The sequence below is a fragment of the Ursus maritimus genome, unplaced genomic scaffold (genome assembly GCF_017311325.1).
Source record: "Ursus maritimus isolate PB19 unplaced genomic scaffold, ASM1731132v1 scaffold_32, whole genome shotgun sequence".
NCBI lineage: Eukaryota > Metazoa > Chordata > Mammalia > Carnivora > Ursidae > Ursus > Ursus maritimus.
Window position 1 is genome coordinate 25,029,456 of NW_024425786.1, and position 25,590 is coordinate 25,055,045.

The window sequence follows — 25,590 nt, forward strand, 5'->3', positions numbered from 1 at the left end:
ACGGATGCTATTATTATCCTCACTTTACAGGTGAAGAACGCGAGGTTCACCATCGATCCAAAATCAGGTGGCTTAACTGTGAGCTGGAAATTGAACCTACAATTGCCCAACTCTCTCCGGTCCACCAGTCACCCTCTTTATTTCTCCCAGTTTCTGCTGTGACTTCTCCCGGGCCCACCACTCCCCTCTCTTTCCGGCAGCAGGCCCCGCCCCTTCGACTTGAGTGCCCGCCCTCTGGGCGGTGCCATGATCTCGGAGTCTGTGGAAAAGACCGGGGTCGCGACAGGCTCCGCCCCCACGAATAGACCCTGTTTCGATTTGTTCCGGTGCCCGCGACCGGGAGAAGGTGACACATCTATTGGCTGACGACATCTGACAGGCAGCAAACGGAGGGGGCCGCCCACCGGCCCTCGCGCGGTTCCTTCTGGGAGTTGTAGTCTCAGACGCTCCATTCCCGGGGTGGCGCGGTTCGGACTCCGCGTCCCAGCATTCCCTGCGCGAACCCCGGAGCACTTCCGCCCTGTTGTGAAGTGGGTGTCTCGGTGGGTGAGTCCGGGTGGCGGGGCGGGGGCAGCTGAGACTCAGGCTCTGGGATGGAGGCTTAGGAGGTGGTGGTGTCCCAGGGGACCAGGGAAGGTGAGAGGGGAGAAAGAAGCTCTTCGGTCGGGTTGGGGGTGAGGGGTGGCCAGAGGATGAAGCGTCCGGAGATGGGGAAGGGTCATAGAGGGGTCGGGGATGAGCGGGGAGGTAGAAGGCCCTGGGAGTGAGACCTTTCTCGGTCTGTAGGTGAGGAGACGGAGAGAGGTTCTGGAGGTGGGAGAGTCCTAGAAGGGTCTGGAGACCACGGAGAGAAGGATAGAGGGTTCTCGGTCCCTGGCAAGAAGTGAAAAGGGCCTGAGCTTGAAGCCCGACCTTAAAAATAGTGTTCCAGCCTCTACCTGCCGCCTCGACAAACATAGCATATTAGATACCCCTTTACACTTCCTCTCATAGTTGTGACCTCTGGAACCCAGTAGGTGGGACTGGCTATTGTGTTCGGCCCCAAACCAGCGCCCCCTTTCCTTCTGCCTGATGGAAGTGAATGGCACCATCGTCCACTTTAGCCAGGCACCCTCTGATTCCTCTTGCATTCTTCCACATCCAGGATCTTCAGGGCCCTCTGTTTCCTTTATGTGTCCTGAATCTGCCCCTTTCTGGTCAGGGTTTTTGCTGAACCCTCCCACCTCTTCACCTTCCCAGCCTGGACAGACACATGGTAGCTAGTGTCATCTATTTTACCCACAAATCTGATTGTGCCCTCTGCTTAAAAACTTCTTGGCTCCCATGGCCTGTAGAATTAAGTCCAAACACCTTAGCCTGATGGTCAAGATCTCCATGAACTTCCTCTGCAGCCTAATATTGTGCACCCCGTGTTCCAGGACTGTTTGGTTTTCCCCATCTCTTGGAGAGGCTGTTTGGTTTTCCACCATTACGTATGCTGTTCTCTCAGTTTAGAGCACACTTTCTCGCCCCATTGTCTGCCAAGAGAACCATTCTTCCAAGAACCAACTCGAATGTTACTTTGTTCAGTTCCCTTAAGCAGATTAAGTGACACCCCCCCCCACGCCAGTTCCCACAGACCTCTTTTACTGCATTTACCACATTTGATCATAATTATCTGTGACTCTTTTTTTTTTTTCCTGTCTCTTCCACTTGACCGTAAGCATCTTCAGGACAGGGACAGTTTCCGAGTCACCTCCATTTCCTCATTGCGCAGCCCAGGGTCGTAAATACTTTTTTTTTTAAAGATTTTATTTATTTATTCGACAGAGAGACAGACAGCCAGCCAGAGAGGGAACACAAGCAGGGGGAGTGGGAGAGGAAGAAGCAGGCTCCCAGCGGAGGAGCCTGATGTGGGGCTCGATCCCAGAACGCCGGGATCACGCCCTGAGCTGAAGGCAGCTGCTTAACCACTGTACCACCCAGGCGCCCCCCAGGGTCGTAAATACTTGATGTAAATCAAGTAAATCGGTAAACACTTGACTACTTGATGCATGTGTGAGTAATGACAGTCCAGGGTGAGCTTTGCTAAACCGGTCTTGAAGACTGCTACTTCTGGGGGGTTTCTAGGGGCATGAGCTTTTAGTCTTCTCCTGCCTGTCAGGGCTGTCTGTGCTGGGCGCTGAATTCCTTGCCTATGGGAGTTTAAGCCAGGAGTGGCAAACACATAGAATGTGTGCTGCCACTTCTCCGTCCTGTGTCTGGTGGCTGTAGCGAATTGGTGACAACACATGTTGACACGGGTTTCAGAGTCCTTAGTGCAGTTGACTGAACTTGGTGCTTTATGTGAAGCCCATTTGCTCTCCCTGGTTTAAGCCCTTAAATGTGAGGTCCAGTTACTTTAAGCAGTGGCCCGGACCATCAGCCCAGTAAGCTTGGAAGCCTTTGGGGACTCCTCATTTCTTCTTTGGAGGTCACAGACTAGTCTTGGCCTTTGCCACGGGATTGGGGCAGGTTTCTTACCAACCCACTGTTCAGTGGGTGGGCTCCTTATGTCCACATCCACACTCAATACCCCAGGAGCCAGGATGCCCCTCAGCTTCCCCGTATTTGTAAAGGGACCCTGACCCAGTCAACACCAATCCCTCATTGCTTAGGAGGAATCTGTACCCTTTCTAGGTCTTCCGGGATATTGGAAGAGACCTTTGAGATCATTTAGCTGAAAGATGGTAAAGTGACGACAGTCCATGCTGAAAGAAGCCTATCATCATCCTCTATGTAGTCCTGGCATTTGACACAATTTTAAGTTGGTTGCCAATATTTAAAAATCCAGAGTTAGCTTCTCTTGGAAAAAATAGAAGGCCTGGGAACTGGGCCAGTGTTCTCTCTAGTGCTCCGTAGTTAGCCACAGCCCCCGCTCCACTCCTGTACCCGTTTACATTGCCTGGCCCCTGTAGCCATGAAATGTGTAGCCACTGATTCTAGCCTTCCTGCCCCTTTTCTCTGCTCCCATCATACTAACTGGGGAATCTGGGACAAGCGCGGAGTAGGGTCAGGCTGTAAGCTGCAGAGGCCACACGGCCTGTCCAAGGTCACACAGCTGATAATGGCAGGAGTGGAACTGAAACCCTGATTTGCTCCCTCCACCCTTAATGTTGTTTCCACTCTCCTACCATCTTCTCAGGAGTTCGGATGATTGGCAGACCTAGAGGAAGCTGTGTGGTGCAGTTGAGAAAAATGAGTGGAAAGAGNTGGCTGAGTCCCACCTCGGCTTCTTTCTAGTTGTGTGACCTTAAGTGAGGCTTCTTCATAGAAGCTCGGTTCCCAATATGTAAATTGAGGCTATGGACTCATACGTTACAGGATAATTGTATTCTGAAGTTAGCACAGAAGGTGGAAATCACATTTAGCCAAAAATCACAGTCACCTTGAAAATCCTTTGGCAAGGAGCCATTTAGAAACCAACACCCTGTCTTTCATTAAGCTAACCAGCACGGCTGGGTTTTCTTGTTTGAATGTCAGACGAAAGAGTTGGCCTGTGTTTAGGGATCCTGCTGTATGAAACATACTTTGCTCACACCCTAGAAAGGAAGGTTGGAGGGAACTCAGACCAACGGGGACCAGGAAAGTCATGCTCATTCTGGAACAGACACCTAGTGAATGGAACTGGGGGCACCATTTAAATTATGTGCTTCCTTTCTCTTTCTGGTGTTTGCATGCAGTTTCGTATGTATAAATTACAGATCAGTGTAGTGGACCCCACACCAGTGACCCCTCACCTGCTCGCCTGGGGGACTCAGTGAGCTTATGAAGGTGGAACACTTAGCAGCAGGGCCAGCACCTCACGGGCACTCAGGGGATGGGCACTCTTTGAGACTGCTGGTCCTAGCGTGGCCCGGATACTCCTGGTCCTCTTAGGACTGTCGAATGCCCTTGTCTATTTTTTTCCTTCAGCTCTGTGTAAAGTCCCCCTGCTATTCGCTGACTGTATTGACCTCCCTCTGTGGATAGGCCGCTATTCATTATCTGTCTAAGAGAGTAGCGGAAAAAGCTTTCAGATTTGTATTTGAAACTAACCTTTGGGACTTTCAAGTCTTCCCAGAAGAAAATACCTACTATTTGAGACTCCGGGCTTTGGGCCTGGCAGAACTACTAATTGCCTATTTTTTTTTTTTTTTTTTTTTAGTTTCTTTTTTCTTTTTTTTTTTTTTTAATGTTTTTTTATTATATTATGTTAGTCACCATAGAGTACATCCCTGGTTTCTGATGTAAAGTTCGATGATTCATTAGTTGCGTATAACACAAAATAATTGCCTATTTTGTTATAATGTTGTTCTCTCTGTGCAGGAGCACAGACTTCTTTGCTTGCTTATCGACTGCCTCTCTCATGAGACTGTAACTTTCATGAAGGCGGAGACTGTCCCAGTTACTGGTGGCTCTCCAGCTGCCAGCACCGTGAGGGTGCGTAGCAGGACTCTGTAAATGACTGGTGGTGACGGACCTGGTGTGAGAGGGCGACACAGACGGTTTTGGACTAGAGCACGAGTAAGGCCGTGGTTAAAAAAAGAAATTTCATGAAAAGTTAATTCTTTAGCTTAATATAAATGATGGACCTTCCATAGCCTATTAGGCTTTCAATGTACCAGATTTACCATTTTTTTTTTTTTTAAAGATTTTATTTATATATTTGACAGAGAGAGACAGCCAGCGAGAGAGGGAACACAAGCAGGGGGAGTGGGAGAGGAAGAAGCAGGCTCATAGCAGAGGAGCCCGATGTGGGACTCGATCCCGGAACACCAGGATCACGCCCTGAGTCGAAGGCAGACGCTTTAACGACTGCGCTACCCAGGCGCCCCCAGATTTACCATTTTAATAAAAGGCAACAAAGCTGCCAATGACCCTGCTATTTATCAGGCACTGTGGAGTGAGATGGGTGAGATGGAGTCCTGGCCCTAATCATACAATCCGGTGGGGCTGTCAGAGGTCAGAACAGGGAGCTACAATGGTGTAGGAGAACACCTGTGTTAGAGCCATGTGCCAGCTACTTTGGGACCACGGGCACGGGGAGGCGATTCTGGGAGAGCAGGGATGGGGGCAGGGCAGGGCAAGGGCATGACCTGGTAGCCAGAGAACAAACAGGAAGTTGCCAGGTGCTCATGAGTTGTGTTCCTCACCTCCTTGTGTATGTGGAGATCTGCAGGAAGGCTTTATTTTGCACCATGCTTGCCCTGTTTCCGGACAGTCCAGTCAGAGGGCCTAAAATCCAAATACCCCCCTCCTCCAGTCTCAGTTCAGCTGCATCATTCCCACTTGGGGGTAGCTGATAGCCTCCTTTGAGGGGGTGTTTTTTATGTCATCTGGATTTGTTGGGAATGACACAAAGAGCTCGTTTGTCCAGAGAAGCCAGCATGAGTGTTGTCAGAGTCTTCATTGTATAAAAGAAGCAACCCCAGATGTCCACTCCACCAGCATTTACTGAGAGCCTCCTGTGCGTGCACTGTGCTTGCTGCGGGGGGGGGGGGGGGGGGGAGCGAAGGGGCCAACTATATTCCTCGTCCTCAGGCTGTAATCTCTCTGGGGCCACACATACACACGCTCTTGTAATACTACATAGAATGTGGCCTGTGTGACATAGATGGAAATAAAGAGGAGAAAAGAATTCCTTCTGGCATGAGCAAGGAGGTCATTTAAAAAAAATCTAGTGTGTGCGGAAGGGGATTAATTATACGCTTGCTGCGTGACACGTCACCATCGTGAGCTAACCATTGTCTCACTGTTTATGGAGCGCTTCCCGCGTGTGCGGAGCCCTGGACTAGTAAGCTTACGAGCTCGTGGGTAAGAGAACTACAGTACAGCGTGATCAGGCTTACGGCAGAGAAAACGTAGGTGGCGTGGAAGCTGGTGGCACAGGAACGACTGAATCTTGTTTCAGGGCACAGGGAGGGCCTCTTGGAAAAAGTGCCATTGAAGCCGAGACCTAGCTAGGTGAAGAAAGGGAGGGCACTTTCCAAAGGAGACTGTCTGCAGCCCACGGGAGGGTTCAGAGGGCAGCAAGCTGTGCGGCTGGAATGCCCTGACTGGCGGGAGTGTGGCAAAGAGATGAGCTGGGGACATGGGCAAGGTTCACACTTGGTCCTGAGGGATGTAGGAGGTCACCTGATGGTGTTCAGCAGGAAGTGACCTGGTCAGACTTGGAGCTAGTCTGGTGGTTGTGTGAAGAACCCCAGATTGGGGTGAGGGGAGAGCAGGCAGGGACGTGAGCTAGGAGGCTGGCGCCGTGAAAAGTTTGGCCATTCACTGGCTTGAAGCAGTGGCATTGGGGGTGTAGGTGCCTAGAAGGCCAGGAGGGCAGAGTTTGGTGATGAATTGGATGTGAGGGTTGTTGGAGAGAGATGATGAGCAGATTTCTGGTGTGGGTAACTTGATAGAAGGTGCTGCCTTGGGGGCCGGGGTGGCTCAGTCAGTGAAGCTTCTGCCTTCGGCTCAGGTCATGGTCTCCAGGTCCTGGGATCGAGCCCCATGTCAGGCTTCCTGCTCAGTGGGGAGTCTGCTTCTCCTTCTCTCTCTGCCCTCCCCCCCTGCTTGTGTGTTCTCTCTCTCAAATAAATAAATAAAATCTTAAAAAGAAGAAGGTACCTTGGCTGGGTGGAGAGCTCTAGAAGGATAAGTTTGCCAGAGAAAATGTTGAATTCAGTTTGTGGCCCACTGCGTTTGCGGTACCTAGTAGACAGTCAAGTAGAAATGTCCTGTAGGTGGTTGGAGTTGGGGTCTGGAGGTCTAGAGGCAGGTCCTGGTGGGAGTTTTGGGAGTCATCAGTTTTGAGATGGTGAAAAACTCCAAATGGATGGGTTGACCAAGAGGGAGTGTAGAGTGAGAGGGATTTTGCAAGGAGAGTACCCTTAGCAGAAAGCCAAAGGTCTGGGAAAAAAGGCCTTACGGAGGGGGTGACATTTGGAACCCACCTTGAGGAAAGGTCAGCCTTTCGGCATGCGTGGAGGAAGGCAGACATGCTGGATGGTGAAGGCCTCGATGCCAGAATGCAGTGTTCTGGCACGTGCCAGAGGACTTCGTACTGTGCTGTCCTCCGAGGCGTGCTGGCCGCTGGTTTGGGGGCCGGGTTGTGGTTTGTCTCCCCGCTTATGCTTCTTCCTCTCTTAGCACCGCCACCCCGGGCTAAGGCAGTGGAAGGTACAGGGGTCCTCTTACACTGTCCCTTGTCTCCTCTGCCTGCAGAGCCTTGGGGAGCATTGCCTCTCCTGGGAGCCCCTTGAAGGACACGCCTTAGATGCAGGAAGACGTTGAACGAGGACAGCCTGGCTGAAGCGAGGTATCCAGGACCGACCATGGCCGTGGCCCTAGAACCCCAGACCCAGGCCTCTCCCCGACCGGAGCCTGAAGAACTCCTGATTGTGAAACTGGAGGGGGACTCGTGGCGATCAGAATCCAAACTCCGGGAGGAGGACCACGACTGCGTCCCTGGGCCTGAGGCCTCCCGCCAGCGCTTCAGGCAGTTCCGGTACAGGGATGCGGCGGGACCCCACGAAGCCTTCAGCCAGCTCTGGGCGCTCTGCTGCCACTGGCTGCGGCCAGAGATCCGCCTCAAAGAGCAGATCCTGGAGCTGCTGGTGCTGGAGCAGTTCCTGACTATCTTACCCGGGGAGGTGCAGGCCTGGGTGCAGGCGCGCCACCCTGAGAGCGGCGAGGAGGCGGTGGCCTTGGTGGAGGATTGGCACCGAGAGGTCCGGGCTGCGGGCCAGAGGGTGAGGCAAACAGTCTCTTCTCCAAGGAGTGGGTCAGGCGAGGCGGCGGGGCTGTGACTAGCTTAATTGCCAAAACCGCGGCGGTAATAATCGTGATTGTTGTTGTTATTGACCTGCTGACCTGTATTGAGCACTACTGCGTACCCGACACTGTTCTCGGTGCTTCCCACGTGTTATCTCATCTCATCCTGTCAGTTTGATGAGAACGGTCCTGTTACCCTGATTTTACCGATGAGGAAACTGAGGCACAGACCAGGATAGGTGGGTGGCTTGAGGACACACAGCCCCAGACAGTAGAGCCGGAATGTGTACGCAGGCAGCCTGACGCTGAAGCCCGCGTTCGGAACCACTGCCCAGAGTGCCTCCCGGGACCGTATTCGCGGTGCGGGTGACTTGTGTTATGTTTCACATGCGACGAAACCTTTGGGTGCTGAAAGCAGAAATCTGGGTGGACACAGGTAGCATTATCATCCTCACTAAGGCCCCCAAACTCACGTGGCTTGCAGAGCTCAGTCAGGATGAGCCAGAGCCTAAACCTAGGTCCTCAGGTTCCAGGTTCGATGTTCTTTCTACGACACGACACATGTCTCATCTGCAAACCGTGGCAATTAAAATACCTCGGAGGCACGAGGCTCAGATGGGTTCGTAACTGACATTCCCTGAGCGCTCACGGTGTGTCAGACACCGTTCTCAGCTTTCTGTATGTGTTGCTCATCTCGTCGACACAGCAGCCCCGCAAGGTAGGTTGCTGTTCTGCCACCCTTTTTAGGCTGTGTGAGCAGAGACTCAGAGGTAAGTAACTTGCCTAGATTTATATAACGAAGTGGTAGAGCCGAGATTAAGGAAAGTGAAAGCATCGTGGATTTAATAGTCGCAGTCTCACCAGTTTGCAGGAGACCGAAGGCCCATGATGCCATGATGATTTTTCTGTGGCACCGCTTTTTTTTTTTTGAATCCTGCTTTTGAATCTGGCATGTGTAGAACAGAGTCCTTGAGCTGGCTCCAGGCTGAGCCAGCCGCCTAGAACCTTCATCTCAGCATTACCCTGCTGCTTCCTCTTGTTACAGGATCAGTCGCTTTCGTGATGTTACAGTTCATCACATTTTGTTGGGGGAGATGATAGGTTTGAGAACATCCCTTGCAAATGGCAGGGGTTTTCTGTAAAAGGTAAAGCTCTGGACAGATGTGAGATCAGGGGAAGAAAGGTTTGTGGTCTGCGGGTTGGCTCTTTGGATTCCTGATTGAAGACACAGAAAGCGTCCTATTTGAAGTTACAGAACTAAGTGTGAGCGGGTGGACCTTATTTGAATATACCAGCCCACCCTCGTAGATTATTTCTTGTCAAGAAACCAGCCGTTCGTCTTAAGTGGCAGTGGAAAAACAAATGGAAATCTTAGGACTTCAGAGCTGAGAGATGAAGACCTTGAGACCCAGAGATGAGAGTCGATTTAAATCAGGGGCTTTGTGACTCTTTATCTGTAAAATGAGAGGGTTGGACTAGACCAAAAGTTCTCAAATTATACCCCTGTGAGCTGAGCCTAAGTTGAACTGCATCTAAAATTGGGGGGAGGGGGGGAAGTAAGGTAATGGAACATTCTCTGTGATGTATTATTTTCCTGTGACTTTTATTTTTATTTTTTAACTTTCTCCCTGCTCCTGAGTGCTGACAAATGTCAGAACAAATGGGTAAGTAGCAAAGGAGCTCCCTGCCCCCACAGATGTTACAGCTTGTGATTACACTGCAGGCTACCTGACTCAGTTACGTTTTCTGCAAGTGAAATTTTTCCAAGACTTACCAGCTAACTAGGTTCCTCAGAGAGAACCGCCTGGAAAAGGCGGCGCTGCTGGGCTCAATGTCCTCCAAGATACTTTCCTTGAAGAGACGGTTCAGCTCTGCCGTTGGGTGGGTTTTGGCTTGTTGATTCTGTCGTCACCTCTTCCAGAACCCTCTCCCCGTCAGGTGCGTAGGCATCTAAAAGAATAAAAATAGACGTTATTTTTTAGAACAGTTGTAGCTTCACAGCCAAACTGAGCAGAAAGGGCAGAGATTTCTCATATGCTGCCCCCCAGCCCACGTGCCCATCGTTCCCCACGAGAGTGGCGCACCTGTCGGGCTTGGTGCCCTTACACGAATGCATCATTATCACCCAAAGTCTATAGTTTACGTTGGACGTCACTCTTGGGGTTGAGCATTCTGGGGATTTTAACAAATGTATAACGGCATGTGTCCCCCATTATACTATCACGTACAAGGTGGTTTCACTGCCCTAAAAATCCCCTGTGCTCTGCGTATTTATCCTCCTCTTCCCCAAACCCCTAGCAGCCACTGATCTTTTCACTGGCTTCGGGGTTTTGCCTTTTCCAAAGTGTCGCATCGGTGGAAGCATACAGGATGTATGTGGCCTTTGCAGATTGGCTCTGTCACCTAGTAGCGTGCATTTGACGTTCCTCCATTGTCTTCATGGCCTAACAGCTCATTTCTTTCTGGCGCTGAGTGACAGTCCATTGTCTGGACGTACTGCAGTTTATTCACCTCCTGAAGCTCGTCTTGGCTGCTTCCAGGTTGGCAGTATAAAACCGCTATAAACATCCGCGTGCGGGCTTTGGTGTGCACAGGCATGTCTGATGGATTCTTTCTTCATCCCTACCCAACCAGTATTCTACGGATTTTTTTCCCCTTCTCCTTGTCACTTGAATCTCCTTCTTTCTGTGTCTACAACTGCCATCCGCGGAATCAGAATGTTGCTTAGGCGTGGCCGTAGTTGGAGGAGCCCGGGCTGGGAGTGAGGGTGGTTACCGAGTCCAGTTGCACAATTCCTCTGGACATTGTAAGATTATAGCTTTAACAGAGACATTGGTTTGTTTTTTCTTAACCGTGGAAGGAGGTTGTAAGCAGGTGTTTTCTCCCTATAAACCACACAGGACATTGGTGGATGGCTTCATTTGGAATGGCTTTTTATGCTCGGCCCATTCCTATATATTTTAAGGATAAACATCCCTGTCTTTGAGAGAAGATTGGAGTTTTCAGATCAGCCGAAAGATTTTTGGAGTTACAGTTTCACAAATTCAATAAGTCGATGAAGGTGGATGTTATTAATTTGAATCAAAAAATAAGATTCAGGGGCGCCTGGGTAGCGCAGTCGTTAAAGCGTCTGCCTTCGGCTCAGGGCGTGATCCTGGCGTTCCGGGATCCAGTCCCACATCAGGCTCCTCCGCTGGGAGCCTGCTTCTTCCTCTCCCACTCCCCCTGCTGTGCTCCCTCTCTCGCTGGCTGTCTCTCTGTCACATAAATAAATAAAATCTTAAAAAAAAAAAAAAGATTCAGAGCGATGTATACAATTGCTATGTTTTCTATAAAAATAGGGAAGAAATAAGAGTCTGTATTCATAGATGCTTGTATATAAAGAAACCGAAAGGATGCGCAACAGTGGTTTCCTGTGGGGAGGGGCGGGGAGAAGGAGGACGCTGGGCAGATGGGGTGGGCACGGGGCTAGGCATGGGCTCTTTTCACTGCCTAGATCTTCATAGTTTCCATTTTTGAACCACCTGGGTATTAAAAATACCTACAGAAAACATTGAAACACATTTTTTAAAGTTCTGTAAGGCAGTGAGATTGTTACATTGTTGAGGCTTTAGGGCCAGGAAATAACATCTCCGCCTCCATCTCTGAATTTAGAACCAACGGACAGATCAGAAATGAGCTTTGTGATTGATAATGCTGAGTTGGGTGCTGTTTATTCATCGATTATTCCCTCTTATTCTATATATGTGCTCTGTGTCTCTGAGGGCTTCTGTGTCTGAACTTCTGCATTGAAATCGAAAGTGCCACTTTGGTTTTCCTTTTGAGTTACAGTGCCTCGTCTCTGCTTCTCCTGTTTTAAGAGTAGATGGGCCTTTCTCAAACAGCGTACTTTCATTCCATTTTAAAATTCCGTCTGTAGTTGGTTGCCCCTCCTTTCTCTTATATTTATTTTTGAATTTTCTTTGCCTCGCGGCAGGAATATTTAGAGCAATTAAATTTAGACTTATTGTTATATCTGTTTTTATCTTTTGACGGATACCTGGTTAACTTCTGTGTTTTCTTGATACCTTAAAAGTGAAACCGCCTATTTTTGATGTTTAGAGATTATATTTTTGTGTCATAAAATCATGTTACATGATTTCTTTGTTTACAATTCAGAAATGTTGGGAACAGTAGGAGCCTCACTGAGACCCTTGTGCGGTCTCCCCGTGTTGAACAAAACAGTAGTCATTTGGTGGTATCAGTGCTGGTCTGTTTGCTAGCATCAGCCTCACGGCTTTGTTGTCATACTTTGAGTCATCCTTGGATCTAAAATGAGCCTGTGAGCCTCTGGACCACAGCCGTACTTGAAGAGCATTCCGTGCCCCAGTGGAGTTGGTCTTACTGAACTGACGATTGGGAATTTTGACTGTCTGTGTGTAGGAGCTGGGCTTGTGTGCAGAAGAGACCCGGTCCTTAAAGGCAATGCAGGAATCTCCGCCTTGTCAGCTGCAGCCAGCGAATCACTGGCCTGAGGCACAGTGCCAGAAGCAGTGGGTGAAGAAGTCCTGCCCCGCCCTTCCCAAGCATCTGGACACCAAGATGGCGCCCCAGCCCTTGAAGGAGAGTGGTGAGCGCCAAGAATCGGGGGACATGGAAGAGAGGGGAGGTGTAGAGGGGGTAAGGAAGGGTGCATGGGGTGAGGGACGTGAGGAATTCAAGGCAAGGGGTGAACTAGTGTCTGATGGCCATGCTAAGAAGGAAGGCAGGTGAGCGTCGTGCAGGAAGAGGAAGTTCCCAGTGATGTGGGCACACCCCACTGAGCTGAATCATGCCGCATGTTCAGGTCGGGTTGGGGCCAGGTGATCCTAGGGGTTTGAGCTGGCATCTTACAGACGGCCCTTCTCTCGGGGTGGCTTCGGAGCCGGACACTCCAGAAGGGAAGTAAAAGGGGAACATCTGCCCTGGCTAGCGGGGCAGTCTCAGCCTGATGCAAGTGTGGCCTTTGGAAAGCTGGGCCTGGGAGGGGATGGTTTTTGGGAACCAGAGCTTGGGTGTCAGAGACTTTTTCTTCTCCTCAGCTGTCCTCACTCCCCGAGTCCCTACTCTCCCAAAGATGGGGAGCGTTGGAGATTGGGAGGTGACAGCCGAGTCCCAGGTAAGCCGCTGTTTGTCCTTTCTTTCCTGTCCTGACTTCTGCTGGGCCCTTGCCCCCGCACGCTTCTCCTCTCTCCGTGGCCTGCCCCCAGCAGAAGGGCATATATCACAGGGCGTCAGCCTGTGCCCCCAGCACCCGATCTGCTGGGCCTCTCCTCAGTCATGCTGCTCCTTACGACGCCGGCCTCACACATGGTCTGCCTGTGTCCGTGGCCTCGCCTCGGGCCTGCTTGGGCCAGCTAGCGTTCCCAGGGTGTTCTCGATTGCAGTCCTTGTCTTGTACGTCCCACAGGAAGCCCTGGGCCCTGGCAAACACGCCGAGAAGGAGTTCTGCAAGGACCCCCCAGGAGACGGGTGTGGGAACGGTGTGCCCCTAGGTAAGGAAACAGCGCCCTCTCAAGAAGACCTTGTCTTCTGGTTTCTGGTACACTCAGTTCCCAAAGAATGTTTGTCACCCCCTTAAGACTCGTGACTCTGGGAAGTCTGGCACTTGAGACGCAGGAAGAAGGCATGCTCTTTGTGACCAGCTCTGGTGGCAGGGATGGAGTGTGGGGCGTGGGGTCTGCCTGCATAGCGGCTGGCAGCCGGCTTCCAAGAGCCTGCCCGCTTGGGGCTCATTTCCCCGGTACGTTCCCTGCGACTGTCCTAGGCTGTCTCAGAAATCCAGTCCTTTCAGCAGCAGACCGGGTCCATCTCTCAGGGGCAGACTCCAGGGGGCTGAGCCCATGAGACTGACATACTGAACCACAGCGAGAAGTAAACGTCACAGGGCTCAAAGCTCTTGAAGCCCAGTGGCCAGCAGCTGGCTCTGTAGGCGCATCTCAGGGGGCCAAACAAAAACGGACCATTTCCCTGTGGAGGCTGGGGTCAGTGTGAGGGGTCAGACACGAGAGGGGGATAAAATGGAAGACCGTGCTAGGTCTGCCTCCTAAGGGGAGCTAAGGGGAGACACGGGAAGCTTGGTGGCACCTTTCCTGACAGTTGAACTCCTTTTTTACATACACCGTGATATCTAGGAAAAGTGTTCACAGCAAACTTTGGGAAATGCTGAACCACGTAAAGTTTCTTTAAGCGCTCAGCTCTTTCTGATCTAGTCTTCTTCAAATATTTCTTTTAATTAAAGGCTTCCTGTTTTGTTAGGGCTGGGAGCTGCTGGGACAGCAGTCCTTTACACATAGCTGCTAAGTGTTTTAAAAAATAAGGAAATGTATTTTCTCACATTTTTGGAAGTCGAGCGGAGGGCATGCTCCAGCCACAGCACGGAGTGGCTCAGCAGCGTCCTGGCGGGCCTCGCTTCTTCCTCTCTGCGCTGTCGTCCTCAGTGTCTGTTTCGCACTCGAGCTGTCATGTGTCGTAATCAAAAGATAGATGCCGATGTCAGTTGGGCTCACAAGTTTTCTAGCAAGAGACACACACACACACACACACACGTATGCACGCGTGCGCACACACAAACACATACACAGGGCACGTGAGTGAGAGAGGGGGAAACGTTTCCTCCAACCATTAAATTCATTCTGGTTGGGTCAGTTTAGGTCGCGTGCCCGTCTGTGGACCAGTAACACTTACTCTTTGTGCGATGTGTTTCAGAACTACAGCAAAGAAACAGGTCCGTTAACGTGGGGAACTGGCACGGGAATTTCTCATCAGCCTCATGCAGGGAAATGATCTCTCGCAGGGGCATTTTGGACAAACGCTCTGCTCGGTGTATCATTTCTACTTAATCACTTCTCGTCCTGCTTTTGTTTAGGTGTTCCAGTTTCAAAACCAAGTATCAACAGCCAGCGAGAGCAGGGACCAGAATTTTGGCGTCCAAGCTTTATAAATTCCGGAAAAAGGAACACTGCAGATTACAGCCCGGGTAGTGAGCAAACAAGACCAGCTCAGGCACTGGCCTGGAGAGACTCAAAGGCCTGGGAGGAACCATACCAGTGGGACACGGAGGACATGAAGGTGTCGGGTGTGCACTGGGGCTACGAGGAGACCAAGACTTTTCTGGCAATTTTGAGTGAGTCGCCTTTCTCTGAGAAGCTCCGGACTTGTCACCAGAACCGCCAGGTGTACCGGGCCATTGCAGAGCGGCTGAGGGCTCGGGGCTTCCTGCGGACCCTGGAGCAGTGTCGCTACAGGGTCAAAAACCTCCTCCGGAATTACCGGAAAGCCAAGAGCAGCCACCCACCAGGGACGTGCCCCTTCTATGAGGAGCTGGAGGCCCTGGTGAGGGCGCGGACGGCCGTCAGAGTCACAAGCGGCCCGGGAGAGGCCGTGGCGCTCCCCAGGCTGGCGGACAGCGATGTGGAGATGGATGAGCAGGAGGAAGGGGGCTGGGAGCCTGAGGAGACGGCAGAAGACTGTAATGGTGATGACCTGGCCACCGATGAGTCCGTCCAGGGGCCCAGGCTTCCAGGGGGCCCAACTCTGTTCCAGAGTCGTATCGGTAAGAACAAGGGGGTGTAGCAGGTCCAGATGCGAATTCTCCTGCCAGCCAAACCTCTGCTCCCCGAGTTCAGGGCGTACCGGATGGCAAGTCTAGATTGTTGCCACTGGAGTAAGCTGGGAAGTTCCTTAGGTTATCCTCAAAGTCCTCTTCTTTCCTCCTATGATCAGTTTCCTAGAATGAGCTTTCTCAGCTATAGAAACCACCTTTAAAACCTTAAGGAACCCTGAAGGGCTAATTCAGTATCCGTGGACCTTGAACAATGCAGGGGTTAGGATACCAATCCTCTGCTCCGTCGAAAATACGCATGTAACTTTTGACTCCCCCCAAATTTAACTACTAATAGCGTGTACTGTGGACCACAAGCCTTACTGGTGCCGTAAATAGCACATATTTCATATATGTATTATATACTGTATTCTTACAATAAAGTAAGCTAGAGAAAAAATGTTATTAAAATCATAAGGACGAGAAAATACATTTACAGTACTGTACCATATATACTGTACACATAAAGCCCAATCTGCGTATTAGTGGACCTGTGCAGGTCAAACCTGTGTTGTTCAAGGGTCAGCTACATTTGTGAGTGTGTCACTAAGAGGATGGGGAAGGTTATCCTGTTACACGAACGAACTTTTAATTTTAATGTGTGATGAGCACATCAGCCTGTGATTTCACAGACAGTAAATTTAGGTAAAGAAAGATACTGAGTGACATATTTATCATGTAACAGAAATCATGACGGTATAGCGTTGAACACGTGACATTTGGGAAACACCCAATCATTGTAAAAGCGGAAATACGGAAGCCCAAGAGATGAACTGTCTTATCTAAAGCTACGCAGTGAGGTAGGGCCAGAGTCAGGGTCAGAGCCCAGAGCTCCTGTCTCCAGTTTTCTGTGTTTTCCCCCTCCACCATGCTGTCCCCCTGGGCTGCATCGTTTATCTACAGAGGACCTCAGAACAGACCACGTCCTTTTCATTCCTCCACAAAAGGAAAGGGCATCCTCAGCTGGATGCTATTGCAAGATTATTTGAAGTCCATTTATGTCTAGGGATTCTCAGTTCCCATGTTTGTTAAGAGGAAAGTTCATAAAATAACTAGAGGATGTATATGGAATGGATATAGAGAAAGTCTCTTGGATCCCAGCTTAAGGCCTTTCCCCACAGCGAAGCCAGAGGAGTGGGTCACGTGGTATAATGTGGCCACCGAAGTCCTCTTCAGCTAAGACTCAAGAGTTAATGGAAACTCTTAGAAGGGGGCAGGGTGGGAGGCTGTAGCTTACCTCTGAGAAGCAAGGGAATAGTCTTGGCTGGTGCCCCGGGTGCCTGGAAGACTTCTGAGGTGCCTGTGTTCTAGGCATTTGGTGGGGCAGGAACCCTGAACCCTGATGACCCAGGCAAGTCTCATTATGCCTCACGGTTCTGAACTCTTCCCTCCTGACAGCAGGTGTGCACTGGGGCTACGAGGAGACCAAGGCCTTCCTGACCATTCTCAGCGAGTCCCCATTCTCTGAAAAGCTTCGCACCTGTCACCAGAACAGCCAGGTGTACCGGGCCATTGCGGAGCGGCTGTGTGCACAGGGCTTCCTGCGGACCCTGGAGCAGTGTCGCTACAGATTCAAAAACCTCCTTCGAAGCTACCGGAAAGCCAAGAGCAGCCACCCACCAGGGACGTGCCCCTTCTATGAGGAGCTGGACTCCCTGATGAGGGCGCGGACTGCGGTCAGAGCCATGGGAACCCTCAGGGAGGCAGCAGGTCTCTATAGGTCTGGGCAGAGCAGTACCGAGGCTGATGACCAGCAGGCCTGGGGTGAGATGGCAGATGAAGATGGCATCAAATCTCCAGCCCCACGTCCTAACACCCCGGGTACCGGTAAGCCGGGAGTAATTCGATGCCCGCAAAATCCGGAAGCATGCAGGCAGAGCAAGGGGGCCCACTCATTATCGTTTGTCTCTGAACTATAAGAGAGAATAGAAATGAATAGGAAAAGCATTTGTGATTTGCTCAGATGATTTAGTCTCTAGCTTTGTGTAATCCCCAGGTGAGATAAGCAGCCAGGTCTTGATTTTACTGGGATTTATCTGGGAAATTATAATTTAATTCAAAGTTTATTCAATATCTCATGGTGTGGGCTATTTGTAATGTGCTAGAAGAAGGAGGTGTTCAGTATTGAGTAGAGGGATGGGGGAGTTGAGCAGAGACTGACTAGCTGGCTGTGTGGCCTGGGCCTCATGACTCCAAAGGTGGGGTCATCATGTTCCAGGCTCCGCTCTCTATTTTGCAAGTCAGAAATTTACATATGCACCCAAACTTGATCAGTTTCGTGTTAGTCACATTACAAGATGTGAACAGAAAATATGTGATATAAATTCATGTTAGTTAAATTCACAAGATACAAGGTATATAAATAGATGTTAACTAATGAATGAAGAAAAACTGCATTTCTTTCTGTTTTAGGGTTTGAGATGAGGCATAAGGATGAAGACCAGATTTCGGAGCAGGACGTTTTTGAGGATTTGCCTGGAGCCTTATCAAAATGTACTAGAGAGGATGTTTGCCACCCTCCTGACTGGGGGCAAGACAGTGAAAATGAAGGCGAAGGTGAAGGGCAGTGGGGAAACCACCCCCAGGAGCAGTGGGAGGAATGTTCTTCTGAAGAGGACTTAGAAAAACTTATCGACCATCAGGGCCTGTACTTGGCAGAGAAACCCTACAAGTGTGATACATGTGTGAAAAGCTTCAGCCGGAGCTCCCACTTCATCGCCCACCAGCGGATCCACACAGGTGAGAAGCCCTACAAATGCCCTGAATGTGGGAAGAGCTTTAGTGACCGCTCCAACCTCAATACCCATCAGAGAATCCACACTGGAGAGAAGCCCTACAAATGCCTTGAATGCGGGAAAGGCTTCAGTGATCACTCCAATCTTGTCACCCACCAGAGAATCCACACAGGGGAAAAGCCCTATAAATGTGGGGAATGTTGGAAAAGTTTCAACCAGAGCTCAAACCTCCTGAAACATCAGAGAATCCACTTGGGAGGCAATCTTGACCATTGTGGTGAGCCTGGCGAAAACTTGGGCCAAAGCCCACCCTTCAGTGCTCACTGCAGGAACTCCGCAGAAGAGACATCTCTTGAACAACCTCAGAGTGCCAGTAAGAACTTGAACTCTGGCCCACACGGCACCAGCTCAGGGGAAAAGCTTTACCAGTGTTCTGACTGTGGAAGAACCTTCTCTAAGAGCTCTGCCCTCATTAGTCACCAAAGAATCCATACGGGAGAGAAACCATATGAATGTGCCGAATGTGGGAAAAGCTTCAGTAAGAGCTCCACGCTGGCTAACCACCAGCGAACCCACACGGGGGAGAAGCCGTACAAGTGCGTGGACTGTGGGAAGTGCTTCAGTGAGCGCTCCAAGCTCATCACACACCAGAGGGTGCACACAGGAGAGAAGCCCTACAAATGCCTCGAGTGTGGAAAGTTCTTTCGTGATCGTTCCAACCTCATTACTCACCAGCGGATTCACACGGGAGAGAAGCCTTATAAGTGCAGAGAATGTGGGAAATGTTTTAACCAGAGTTCTAGTCTGATTATTCACCAGAGAATCCACACTGGGGAGAAACCCTACAAGTGCACGGAGTGTGGGAAAGACTTCAACAATAGCTCACACTTCAGTGCCCACCGGAGAACTCATGCAGGAGGGAAAACGTCATAGGAGACCCCCTCACTCCTGCCACAGCAAAAGAGATAAATGTATATTTAAATCTCTTGAGATCGTAAGATATATGCTAGAAACTTACCCAGTTTTTAAGCTTGGTGTAGACCCAGGGAAGCTATCTTGGTATAATCCAGGTTATTTGGAAGTGAATTACAAATGCTAAGGATCCAGATTTGAAGGCACTTTTTTTTTTAAATTTTAAAAAATTTTTAATTTTTTTAATTTTTATTTTTTTTTAATTTTTAATTTTTAACTTAAATTTAGTGTATTATTAGTTTCAGGGGTGGAATTTAGTGATTTATCAGTTGCATATAACACCCAGTGCTCATTCCATCAAGTGCCCTCCTTCATGTCCATCACCCAGTTACCCCAGCCCCCCACCCACCTCCCCTCCAGCAACCCTCAGTTTGTTTCCCAGAGTTAAGAGTCTCTTATGGTTCGAAGGCACTTTTCTTAAGTGTAATTTGTTTTTCTCTTATAAAAGTCCCCCATGTGGTCCTCAGGCTGTCTTTACATTTGCTGTCACGGGAAGACTTTATCAGTGTTCGAGCCAGACTGATGACGCAGGGGATTAGAGGTAAATCTCTGCTCACGAGCAGTGATTCCAGACCTCAGTGTGCCTCTACGCGGTCCACAGGTCCGCACGGTCCTTTGGCACATCAGCAAGTCTCATGCGTGGCAGCTTTCAGTTGGGGCGTATCCATACAGAAGAACTTTGAGACTGGAGAGAGGCGTGATTGGGAATCGGTGGGCTAAAGCAGACCCCCATGACCTCAGCAAAGGGGAGGAGCAGCAGTGATGTCATTACTAGCTATTAATAATAGCAAAGGTAGCCAGTATCGGTTGAGCATTTGCTCTTTGGCAGGCTCTGTGCTAAGCACTTTGTACACATCCTCTCACTCCTTACGGCAGCCCTGGGACGAAGGTACTAATCTCCCGATTTCCCAGAGGAGAAAACTGAGGCTTGGGAAAGCTAAGTAACGCGCTTGGGTGGCATGTCTGAAAATAGCAGGGGCAGACTTTAACCAGATCTTTCTTTTCTTTTTTTTTTTTTTTTTTAAAGATTTTATTTATTTATTTGACAGAGATAGAGACAGGCAGCGAAAGAGGGAACACAAGCAGGGGGAGTGGGAGAGGAAGAAGCAGGCTCATAGCGGAGGAGCCTGATGTGGGGCTCGATCCCAGAACGCTGGGATCACGCCCTGAGCCGAAGGCAGACGCTTAACCGCTGTGCCACCCAGGCGCCCCTAACCAGATCTTTCTGTCTGTGGTGCCTGAGGTGTTCCTAACCATTGGACCGTATCCCCTTCCACACTGGGGCAGGTAACTCAGGTGCAAGGACCCCAAAGCACTTTGTGGACCATGTTTCCTACTAAAATTCCTTTATGAATTCTCCTTTTAGCAAATACGGAAACCAAGAATCCCTGAACATGAAAGGGTCTGGGATGGCCCAGATTGGCAATGCTTGGAGCAAGGCTGAGCTAGTATTAAAGTACTCGATGTGGATTTCCTTCTTTGCAACAATGTGGGTGAGATACAGGGGGGTGAGACTGGGGAGAACGGACAGCCACAGTGTACCTCTTCCCACAGGATACCACTTCCACAAAGGAAATGGGGTTTAAGAATTTCCCTTTTCTCCAGGAGTCAGTCCTTCTTGAGTTAGACTTGGCTGAATTGAATGCTAAGCCTTACAAAAAACCTGGGCCTGCGTTTTTGCCTCCCCGGCCCTTTTCCTCTTGGTGGAATCTTTGTTCCCGATGGCCATGCCATAGCTGAGCAGAGGGGAGGCGGGAGGAGTTGGTGTGTGCCTACTGAGAGGGCTTCGAACACTGCCCCGCATCCCAGGTGCGTGGCACAATTTTATCCTGAGCCAGCTTGTCCCAGGCCTGCCCAGTGCTTCCTAAGTGTTGGCCTTCCCGCACAGACCAGTCGGAAGGGCTCACCCAGGATGGTTTGCTAATTTGCATACTTTGGCTTTCAGAGTTTCTCCTTAGGAGGGTTTAAAAATACTGACCATGGACTTTGGTTTCCAGAGGATTTTAAAGGAAAATCCCTGTCCTGACATCTCTGCCCATGACATTGGGATGCCGTTGTGCCCTGGTTATTTCGTGGGCTTGGGAAGTACCTATCAGGTGGTGGGTGTGATGGGAAGAGCAGAAGTTTCTATTCACATGTGAGGGAGTCAGTGGAGGGCTCTGCACTCCCACAGAGAGAGATCACTTCCACGTCTTCCTCTGCTTCCCGAGAACCAGCTTACCCCAGGGCCACTGCCCGTCCACTCCTTGCCAGTTTACCTCTCCTGGCGCCCATGATCTCTGAGGGGCAGGGTCGTGGGTGAGCCTTGGGTTCGCACCAGCAGGTTATCTGCAGTAACAAGATGAAACACAGGGTGCCACGTGAGCCGAGGGGAAGGGGCTTCCAGGCAGAGGTGTGGTGGCCTGGCAGCATGGCCGAGGGTGCGGGTGGGCGCCAGCGTGGCTTAGGACCGTTGGGGTGTAAGCTGAGAGGTGGGCAGTGGTGAGAGCTGAGATGGGAGGGTGCTGGGGCGGCTTCCCGGACCTCACCTCTGAGCGGAGCTGGGACATCAGGCTGCGGGCGACGCGGATGTGCGCTGAGTGGAGCTTGGCTGTGCGGCCGTAGGGGCGCTACTGCAGTATTCCAGTTAAACGTGAGGGTCTGGACTGGAGCAGTGGGTACCTGGAAGGGGAGCAGAAGGATTTGAGAGGTTTCAGAGGCAGCGCTGGGGACAGCAGAGGAAAGCAAGAATGCCTTGGGTGACGGGTGGAGCATGTCACCGTTCAGAGCTGGGACCACGAGGAGGAGAGGCAGGAGGGCAGAAGGTGACAAGGTTGGTTCGGGACATGTTGAACTTCAGGTGCCCGAGGGACATCTGAATGGCACTGACTGCAGCAGGCCTTTGGACTCGTGGCCTGAAGCGAGGGGACAGCTCGGGACCAGGGAGTCCCCTGTGTGCATGGGAGTTAAACCACAGGAAAGGGAGTACGTTCAAGTCCTCGAAATACCGGGTCTAGGACAGAACTTGAGAAGCACCCGAGGGAGAGCAAGACGCTCCTCCAAGGAGTTCTAGACGCTCCCCGCTCCTACCCCCTCACCCCTGCACCCCCCGCACACTCCTGTCAGTTTTTGGACACTTTCCGTTGCTGCCGATGCGTTTTCCCAGTGTAGTCCCGAGTCTGGAATCTTCACTGTGGAAGCCAAGCCGAGCCGTCTCCCCCGACTGTCGCGGGCACCCCTGCTCTTGGAGGTGTGCTCGTGTCTCACGCTTCCAGAGAGCAGCTGGGGCCCTTGCTGTGACAACAGGTTCAGCCTGAGAGCGCGGGCGGCGGCGGACGTCCTCCGGCAGGTGTCTGCTGCTCCGGTAACGGGCTGTGTCACGTGACGCGAGTCAGGGGCGTTTCGGTCACTCGGCAGCCCGGGCCTCAGCCCGCGAGCCCAGCGCTCGGCCCTGCTGGGGAAACCGAGGCGGCGGACGGAGCCTGGCCGTGACCGCGCCCCCTTACTGGACCTCTGTACCCTCAAGAAGGCCTCGGCTCCTCTGAGGCAACCGGAAGCACGGAGAGGACTCCGTCCGCGGACCCCGCGGGGGCGGCAGAGCGAGGGGGAGCGCGGGGAGCGGGGCCGCACGTACCCCCGGCTTCCGGCCTTGGCTGCAGCGGGGGGCCCGCGGCCGCCCCGGCCTCACGGCCCCCACAGCCCCCGTGTCCTCCCACGCTGACGGCGGGGCGGTCAGGCTTCTCCCTGCCGCCTCCTGTTCGGGGAGCCCGGGGGGACAGCTCTCCAGGCTGCAAAAGGGAGCTCGTGTTCAGTCACTTGGCGGAGAAGGGTGACGCCCTTTGGGGAGGGGCGCCGAAGCTTCGCGTCTGGAGCGGCGGCGGCCGCGGCGCACGTCCTCAGGGCCAGACGGCTGTCGCCGCTCTGTCCTGGGGCTGCGTCGCGTCGGCTCCCCGCACTGCTCCAGGCGTGTCCCCGGCCGTGTGCTGCCCTGGGCTCTCCTCTTCGGAGCCGGTGCCCTGCCTGCCAGCCCGGCCCGAGGCACTGCTGGCTCCCCGACCGCACCCCTGTAGCCCCCTGCAGCCGTCTGCGGCCTCGGCGCACCCCCGGGGCGCGCGCGTCCCCTGTGGCTACACACTGGCCGCAAGCCAGCATCCACACGCCTCCAGCCAGGCGGGCGCGGTCCGGCTCCTGCAGACTCGGGCCCCCAGTGTCCCTCCGAAGGGCATTGCCCAGCGGGCCGCAGTTACCCGGCTGCCGGCGAGCCCTCTGAACGGAGCCAGTCCCACAGTCAGAATCCAGCCCGGGAAGCACCCCCTTATCTGTTTTGGGCCCACCTGTCCTTTCCATGTTCCTCAGCACCCCCTCTTAGCAGCAGACACCAGTGTTGCCCCGGCCCCCCGCTGCTCCTAGAGGTTAGTGACACGTGGCCAGAGGTCAGGGAAGGCCTGGCAGGAGAGAGGAGGTCAAGTGGCACCTAGGAGTCTGGGGTGGCAGCCGCTTCTTCCCACAGCTCCTGGCTGCTGTCTCTCCTGACATCTGTATTGACACGACCATGTCTTTAGCACCCCGTTTTCCCTCTGACTTGCGGCAGATCTGGAATTACCTCCCAGTGTACTTGTGGTGGCCCTCACTGTACTTCCCCACCCCACGCTGGGGACCTCGTGGCCCTCTGGCACCTCTCACCTGGTCCCCGAAGGAACCCTGGAAGGAGCCTGTGCTCGGAGACCCTGCCCTGGGCTGCCTGGAGGAAGAGGCAGAGAACATAAGAGGCCCCTCTTCTCAGTGTGGGTCTGTCCTACATTTCACGGCTGAGAGCTGCTTTGGTCTAAGAGCCACTTAGTTAAGTCAAGAGCATCAGAGCGGTCAAGGGCAGGACCCAGGTAAACAACTTCGCCCGAACACACCGCACAGGTAGAGTGGGGGTGCACACAGACATTGCTGTTCCAATCACGGGTCAGGGAGCGATTCCCCCGGTCTGTGCGGATGACTCTGATCCTGCCACCTGCCATCCCATAATACTTTCTGACGTCCCATTTGTTTTTCACATTTTTCATTGTTGGAAAATACCCCATAGTTGTGCCACCTAGGGGGTGAGGACCCCAGGAAGGAAGAGGAAGAAAACACCTGTACCTGCGAGGCTGGTCCTGGCTCCCGTGAGCCCGAGCAGGAGAGGAGCCCTGGGCAGCGGCTGACAGAGCCACTGTCACGAGAACCCCTGGAGAGTCACTGGGGCCCAGGGAGCCCCACAGCGGTGCCAGGTGACAATTGCGACACACAGGGGAAAGGACTCTTCTTCCTCCCATGTACAACGTGGCTTGGCTTCAGTACTTTGGGGAATTCACAGGGCACAGAGCAGCTTTTGCATTTAGAGGCAGTGGACACGAGCCTGAGGGTCAAGGACCGTCCCCGGTGGTGGTGGAGGCGGTGAGCCGCTGCTCTGAAACCCTCCCTGCAAACTTCACTGGGAAGAGGGCTGGGCAGGGCAGGAGAACGCACCTGATGAGGAACCCCAGACAGCACCTGATGAGGAAAGGCTTGTTCGTGACCATACATGTGGCCCCCAACCCCACACCCCCGATGTTGCCCAGAAATAGGAGGAGGTGAGACTAGCCAGGCCGGAGGTCACGCTAAGCCTTTCTGGCACATTCTGGGCATGTTATCTCCAGGGACTCTCTTTGAACATCTACTATCCAACGAAAACCAGATATCTGTGATCAATCTTAGTGACTCCGAAATGAGAATGGAATGAATTTTGGCCACCAGGAGGCTCAGAGTTTCGAGATCCAATTCTAAAAAACCGAGCAGGCCCTTTTTGGTTTGCAGCTTGGGCACCAATCCCCATTTTGGCTGGCTTTGTTTTCACTGCCTTATCTTTGATTATTTTCATTTTTCATTCCATTTCATTATTTTCATTTTTTGATTATTTCATTTTTCGGCTAGCTAAATCATATTTTGGGATGAAGTGGCCTGATACATAAATAAGTTATACTGATTAAACTGAAAGAAAACACACACTTGTTTTGGGCTCTTCTGGCATCTCTCTCATTACCCTCAAAGCATGGAGGAAAGGGCGAGGGGGAAACAGGATACACAAGTCTGTACAATCTCCCATCCCTTGTGCTGGACTGACATCTTGCTTTCACTGTTTTCCATGGTACAAACTCATGAGTCATTGACTTTCATCCATGACGGGGGCTCCTTGGTCTGCTGACCTTCTCCATACACCTGCTGTGATTTCCCCTGGGACCTCTGTGCTAGGAAATCTGAGGTATCTGGGGCCCAAATAACACAAGGATGATTATGGATGAAAAGGAAGGAAGGTTTCCCAGAAGGCTGAATTTTACCTGGCTCCTCTGATTTGTCTCCCGGTTCAGGAACAGAGCTGACACACTTGGTACTCAAGGAGGGGACAGCTGGAGGGTCTTTATGGGGATTCTTTCCCCTCCTTCCTCCACCCACCTCTTCTGGTAATGTCCAGGAGACTTTGTGGCTCAAGACTGAAAATTCCTAATTAACTTTCAC

General features: G+C 51.8%; 1 protein-coding gene across 3 annotated transcripts; it reads left to right on the forward strand.

The window, feature by feature from the left end:
* The first annotated feature begins 440 nt into the window (after positions 1 to 440).
* Positions 441 to 19,343, forward strand: ZSCAN20 (zinc finger and SCAN domain containing 20). 3 transcript variants are annotated; one of them, XM_040619226.1, is made up of 8 exons: positions 441 to 546; positions 7,213 to 7,739; positions 12,184 to 12,370; positions 12,822 to 12,898; positions 13,190 to 13,274; positions 14,648 to 15,334; positions 16,781 to 17,209; positions 17,795 to 19,343. In XM_040619226.1, the coding sequence occupies exons 2-8, from the start codon at positions 7,323 to 7,325 to the stop codon at positions 19,048 to 19,050; spliced, it is 3,138 nt and encodes a 1,045-aa protein (XP_040475160.1). In that variant the 5' UTR covers positions 441 to 546; positions 7,213 to 7,322; the 3' UTR covers positions 19,051 to 19,343. The 3 variants fall into 3 exon arrangements, with proteins under 3 accessions (XP_040475160.1, XP_008692652.2, XP_008692653.2); XM_008694430.2 differs by having other exon boundaries at positions 444 to 542; XM_008694431.2 differs by lacking the exon at positions 441 to 546 and having other exon boundaries at positions 5,512 to 7,739; positions 16,784 to 17,209.
* Positions 19,344 to 25,590: the final 6,247 nt, after the last annotated feature.

What these genes read in the sequence shown, in the direction of transcription:
- ZSCAN20 (XM_040619226.1), top strand. Translation starts at nt 7,323, where the DNA reads ATGGCCGTGGCCCTAGAACCCCAGACCCAGGCCTCTCCCCGACCGGAG. An exon ending in TCTGTTCCAGAGTCGTATCG is followed by an intron (nt 15,335 to 16,780) that starts GTAAGAACAAGG and finishes CCCTCCTGACAG; the next exon opens with CAGGTGTGCACTGGGGCTAC. An exon ending in TCCTAACACCCCGGGTACCG is followed by an intron (nt 17,210 to 17,794) that starts GTAAGCCGGGAG and finishes TTTCTGTTTTAG; the next exon opens with GGTTTGAGATGAGGCATAAG.